The following is a 6,442-nucleotide window of genomic DNA, read 5'->3' as shown; positions in this document are numbered from 1 at the left end:
CCCCCCACACATACACACTTAAAATTGCTGGCCTTGTGCCAACGTTTGAAATCATTATTAAGCTGTTTGGAATATTGAACTAGCATATATTTTTGACGGGAGTTTTTAACTTAGATCACTTTAAAACAGGGAACTTGCATCATAAAACTAGGGGCAGTGTGGTTGGGATCAAAAGGGCTAAGGAGTAAAAGCAATCCATCTCATTATTCTATTATATTTATAAGAAAACATGAAATATCAAAAGAATAGACTTTCAGATCATTTTTCAGTGTTGGTGTTATCATAATAAAATACACCTGCATTAAACTTGTATTTCATAATTCCCACTTTTATCTAGATGTACATGTGTGTAGGTGAATATTTATATGCATGGCTGTGTGCATATATACGTATGTATATATGCTTAGCTGTAGAAACACTGCCAGATCAGATTAGAGCCTGGTACAGCCTCCTGGCTTCCCAGACCCCAGTCGAACCGTCCAACACATACCAGCATGGAAAACGGACATTAAACGATGATGATGATGATGATGATATATATGTAATAACAGTTTGACTCAGCTCCGCATGACTTAAAGTCTCGTGGGCACATAGGATATTCTAGCTCATCAGACACTAGGAGCAGAATGAGGGTTCTGAAAGAAATTCAAGAGGCTTCTGAGTGTTTAGGCCTCTGTTGGTAGGTACAGGTCACATGATATTAATGCTATCAAAGCAATACCAGCTGCTTTCTTTATTTCTAGGCTCACATGTTCAGACAAGATGTATGTATGAATTGGTTTGTTATATAAAACCTTATATATTATTTTCTATCTAAACAGATTCTGAATCGTATTGATGAATTGTTCACAACAATGTTTGATCTGACTGAACATTCATTACCATTACAACCTGAAGTAAGGAATAAACATCAAACTCTCAATGATAAACTTTCAGCTGATGCCCAGGACACCATTGAAATGGGTAAAGCTTTACTACAAAGACTTGCTTTGCCAATAATAGTACTGGACGAGTAAGTATTTATACGTACATATATATAATACATAAATACATATAACTGTTCCTCACTTTTCCTATATACTCGTGTTACTTCTACCCACCCACACTTCCTGTTCTGCCTCTCTTCTATTCTCCTTGCACCATGAGGGTCCAGACTGGCACCTTATTACCACTATTTTATTTCTATTTCTCTCTGCTTCACCCCACCAATTACACCCATTCATTCTTCTATAATAGGAGTAGCCATGTAGATTCTCTATCTCTACAGCAAAACAAAACAAAAAAACAAAATTGTTCTAGCCCTTCATTTTCATTTTGCATAAAGACACCTTCTCTACTGTAGCACCATTCAGTCAAAGTAGATCATAGTCTTGCAAGCTGCATGGTAGCTTCACTAGTGCTGGTGCCACAAAAAAAGTACCCACTCTGTAAAGTAGCTGACTTAGGAAGGACATCCAACTGCAATTTGAGGATTGCATTATGCTGCAATGTCCATAGACTGCATCAGTGGATCCTGTCAAATTGTCCAACCCATATCAGCATGGAAAATGGATGTTAAAAGATGATGATGATATATTTATACTGAACACTTTGGGTGTTTTGTTATTATGGTTCAACCTCTTCTTCTTTTTTTTTCTGTTAAATAAGTTAATGTGGGGAGAAGAAACAGGACCCATGACATTTGCAAACCCTCCTAGATCAGTGAGATTGATGTAGTTGATGCTCAGCCTGAATACTTGCAGTTCAATATCTGCAGCAAAAAATGTATTAAAAAAAATTCTTAATAAAGCACTTGGGCAGGGAGGGAACCAGGGATGTGATCTGAATGTTTGCCAAAGAAAAAACTCTGTTATTGACAACTAAAGATCAGGTGGTTGTGAGTTAAATCTATATGAACAAATTTCCATGGTATTTAACAAATATTTCCTGCTGTGTTTATTAAATTGAAAGAAAACTAAACACTGTTTTACATAGGAATTAATTACTAAGGTTTATAAATCTTATATACTCTATTGTTGTTGTTGTTATTATTGTGTATCCTTAATCGAAATTGAATCAAATTCGATGACTGGCACCCATGCCAGTGGAGTGCTAACAGCACCATCCAAACAGGATCATTGCCAGAGCTGCTGTCTGGCTTCCGTGCCGGTGGCATGTAAAAAGCACCATTTGAGTGTGATCGTTACCAGCGTCATCTTACTGGCACTTGTGCCGGAGGCACGTGAACAAAACATTTGAGTGAGGTCATTGCCAGTGCTGCTGGACTGACTCCTGTGCAGGTGGCACGTAAAAAACACCATTCGAGCATGGCCGTTGCCAGTACCGCCTGACTGGCCCTCATGCTGGTGGCATGTAAAAAGCACCCACTACACTCTCGGAGTGGTTGGCGTTAGGAAGGGTATCCAGCTGTAGAAACTCTGCCAGATCAGATTGAAGCCTGGTGAAGCCATCTAGTTCACCAGTCCTCAGTCAAATCGTCCAACACATGCTAGCATGGAAAGCGGACGTTAAACGATAATGATGATGATCCTTAAATCAGTTCTGATCAAGCAGACCTACAGGTCTTGTTTATAAAGATAGACAAGCTAGTTTATCCCTTGTCTAAACAAATTCTAAATTGTATTGATCAGCTGTTCACAAAATTTAGATCTGACTGAATATTTATTACCAATATAACCTGAAATGAAAACTAAACATCACAACGGTCAAAAATAACGTGTGGGTTGATACTGGGCATCTTTCCTCACTTGTAGACATGGCTGTGTGGTCAAGAAGTTTACTTCCCAACTATATGGCTTCAGATTCAGTCTCACACTATGGCATATTTTGTGAGAGTTTTTCCATCCTAGCCCTAGGCTGACCGAAGCCTTGCAGGTGAATTTGTTAAACAGAAACTGAAAGAAGCACATTGTGAGTGTTTGTGTTTCCTTGTCTTGACATTGTGTGATAATTTCAAACAAGTGTTACTGTGATATAAGTTGTGTCATTTGTTTCCAGTCTTCCATGAAAACATGCTGTTTCATGAAAAATATAACGTTGCTTGGAAATGGGTGTTGGTGATTGGAAGAACATTTAGCCATAAAAAACTTGCCTCAATAAATTCCTAAATTCTGTCTGACTCAGACATAAAAAGTTTTGATGAGTCTATTTAAGGTTACGTTTTCTAACGAGTTGTTCATTTTTTAACATGATGGGGTATAATTTAAGAAAGATTTGTTATTTCTAGTGGTCCAAGTGAACTGTTAATCTTTTTGTTTCTATATTTGTTTCTATATTTTGAGCGTGGCCGTTGCCAGTACCGCCTGATTGGCCTTCATGCGGGTGACACGTAAAAGCACCCACTACACTCTCGGAGTGGTTGACAATAAGAAGGGCATCCAGCTGTAGAAACTCTGCCAGATCAGACTGGCGCCTAGTGCAGCCATCTGGTTTGCCAGTCCTCAGTCAAATCATCCAACCCATGCTAGCATGGAAAGCGGACGTTAAACGATGATGATGATGATTTCAGTTGAAATACACTGTTTTGGTTTCAATTAACTTTTAAAATAATGAAAAATTATCAACTTAGTCATTATTAAGCTTTTTTTTTTATTAAGCTTCATTTGAAACATGAAATATTGCTGGAAGTTTTTAATTTAGATCACTTTGAAACAGGAAGTTTGTATCATAAAACCAGGTATGGTGTTAGGCAAGTTGGTATCAAATGGGTTAAAGCTCTTTTGGTGGTTTACAACAGTGAAATATTTAACTGTTTATTGTTGTTAGGAATCGTAAATTATGAGGGTATTTATGTAAATCATTAAAACGAGTTCCATGCTTTGAGACATTAAATTTAGAAGTATATCAACATATTTTGAAGTAGTGGCACAGCATATAAAACTGCTGAATTTTATAGTTTACAACAAAGTTTGTGATTTCAATCTAGCCTAAAGAATTGTTTATATGTAAAAAATAGCATCTGGATTTGCTGAAGCATTAACTGATTGAAACACTGTAAACATCAAATAAGAGAAAGCTTACTCATTCCAATGATCATTATTAATATATTTTAGTCTAGTCTTCCATTATAGACAACTTGCTAACATCTGCCACTTCACTTCTTATAATGCATTCTTGCTGCATATTCATAACACCTGTGTTCAGTTATCTGATGTCTCTGATTTTCCCCTCTGTCTCCCATCTAATATTATTACACAGACAACATATCATTATGTAATACCTTTGTTGAGTTTGTGTGTGTGTGTGAGTGTTCTATCTTAAGTGTTTTACAGACTTGGCTAACACAATAATACATTCCCTGTACATTCAAAGAAACAACCATTTCGCTGTTAGTTTTTTGAAAACAATTTTTTTTACTCGGTGTATATTGCATTACCCCCTTTCTGCTGCTGCTGCTGACAATTTATTTAAAGAAAGGGACTAATTAGCTATTTTAAATACAGTAAGTAGTTTAGTGGGTAAATCACATGAACTGTTAGGAGGGCAGGAAAGTATGTAGAGTTGCAGACTCCTAGAAAAGTGTAAGGGAAATGGGTAGAGGCTGGGTGCAGAGGATTTATAAGGTTCTCTGCTAGGGAATGGATTTGAGTGCTGGGTGTGGTTGGACATGCGGTGAAGAAGTAGGTGAGGAAGGTTTGTTGGGTAGCAGAAGTTGGTTCATGTTGGATGGTGCAAATGTTGGTGAGCAGCAGTTAAAGAGGTACTGGGTAAGGAAGGCATCATAATGAAGTATCAGCCTGCTAAATGAAAACATATAGTATTTAAATGGCCAAAATATTGATGACTAGACATATTGGCAGCAAAAGATTCCACTGCTGACATTTTCTAATAAAGTAAAAAGTAGTTTTGGGGATAAATTACATAAACTCTTAAATCATTTCATTTGGTAAAATAAATGTTTTGGTTTAATACCATTCTTCTTCAAATTCCACCACACCTTTTCACATAACAGTTAATCATATATTATTAAAAGTAGAAATTTTCATACCTAATGTTTCTAATCTAGTTTATTTATGAACAATGAACAGAGTTACTGCTAATTTTTTTTTTTTTTTAATTTAGATAATTTTCTTTTCACAAGTAATCTGCCTTTAATTCATGCTGGAATGATTTTAAAAATGAGTTTTAAATTGAATTCTGTCAACACTGACTTCAAGCTTTAAATAAATGTACTGTAAAAATATTCAAGGCAAATCTTATATTTGGGATGGGGGTGGGGGAAGGCTTATTTCTAAATATTTCTAATATTTTGATAAATTTAACTTGAGTGTTTAAATATCTTTTCATTTCACTATCACTGTTAATATATATATACATGTATCTTTCAGAAGCAGTGAAAATATCATAAAAGAAGATGCCAAAGCTTCAAGTATTATTATGGCACGATTACATAAAATAGAACAATCATTAGGTGAACTAAATGAATTATGGACTGAAATTAACTCAATTTCTTCAAATAAACCAAAGGTTTATCCAAGATCAAGCGAAACTCAAAAAGCAAAACCGCAATCTCAGAGGAAACCCTCTTACCCACCAGAAAGAAAGCGTGAACAGACTGAACAAATTCTCTCTTCTCAAAATCAGTCTTTACATAGTTCCAGGAAAAATCTTTCAAATGACAATTATATTAATGAGAATGTTGCAAACATAACTGATAGAGATGTGCAGGAAATAATTCCTTCTGAGCCATACATGTCCTCTGTTATGACTGCACCATATGAATTCAATAATGCAGCCCAGAAAGATGATGATCTTCTTCAAAGGTTGCAAGATGTAAGTATCGTTTAAGATGGCTCAAGCATTATTAATAATATTCAAAATCATTATTAATTCAAAGCCAATCACCATCCTCTTTCTTTCTATCTCTCTTCCTTCTCTTTATATCAGCAAGCTGACACATACACTATCAAAGTTTTTTATATCTTCCAAAGCGATTAATCAGCACCTTCATAATTTAAATCTAACCCTTTTGGCTAATACCTATACGTATTACACAATAAATAGCTCCTTAATGCTTTCACTGGAGGGCGTAAATTGGAATATAATAATAAAAAAAACAACACATTAACACATTATATAAGCATTACTAAATACTAATATTACTAAAATTTATTTCATATATATCAGTTTTAATTTTCCATGTATATAACACATTAGGATATTTTGAAAATTCATTTTAATTCTTTGCTATCGATGACTGGTGAGATTTTGACAGCAATTTCTTTTAGTTCATCTATATTGAATGATACACATTTTTATTTCACTTACAGAAGAATTAATTTCTAAATTCAAAGCAATGTTACGAAATTTTAATTTAGAAGATTTTTAGTTTTGAAGATAGAGATATTTTATTTAAGATGCCTATTATTAGACACTTAAAACAACAGATATTTCATATATATATATATATATATATATATATATATATATATATATATATATA

At 34.7% G+C, this 6,442-nt stretch overlaps 1 protein-coding gene across 1 annotated transcript in view; it reads left to right on the top strand.

Annotated features, from left to right (window-relative positions):
* LOC106879224 (SEC14 domain and spectrin repeat-containing protein 1-B) overlaps positions 1-6,442 on the top strand; it is a 99,820-nt gene that overhangs the window by 29,742 nt on the left and 63,636 nt on the right. Inside the window, exons 16-17 of the mRNA XM_014928703.2 lie at positions 822-1,012; positions 5,328-5,772. Of these exons, the coding sequence (XP_014784189.2) occupies positions 822-1,012; positions 5,328-5,772 (636 nt within the window). The remainder of the gene's footprint in view (positions 1-821; positions 1,013-5,327; positions 5,773-6,442) is intronic.

Source organism: Octopus bimaculoides, chromosome 2 (genome assembly GCF_001194135.2).
Source record: "Octopus bimaculoides isolate UCB-OBI-ISO-001 chromosome 2, ASM119413v2, whole genome shotgun sequence".
Lineage (NCBI taxonomy): Eukaryota > Metazoa > Mollusca > Cephalopoda > Octopoda > Octopodidae > Octopus > Octopus bimaculoides.
The sequence above is the reverse complement of the archived record's forward strand: the minus strand, read 5'-3'. Positions and strand labels throughout refer to the sequence as shown.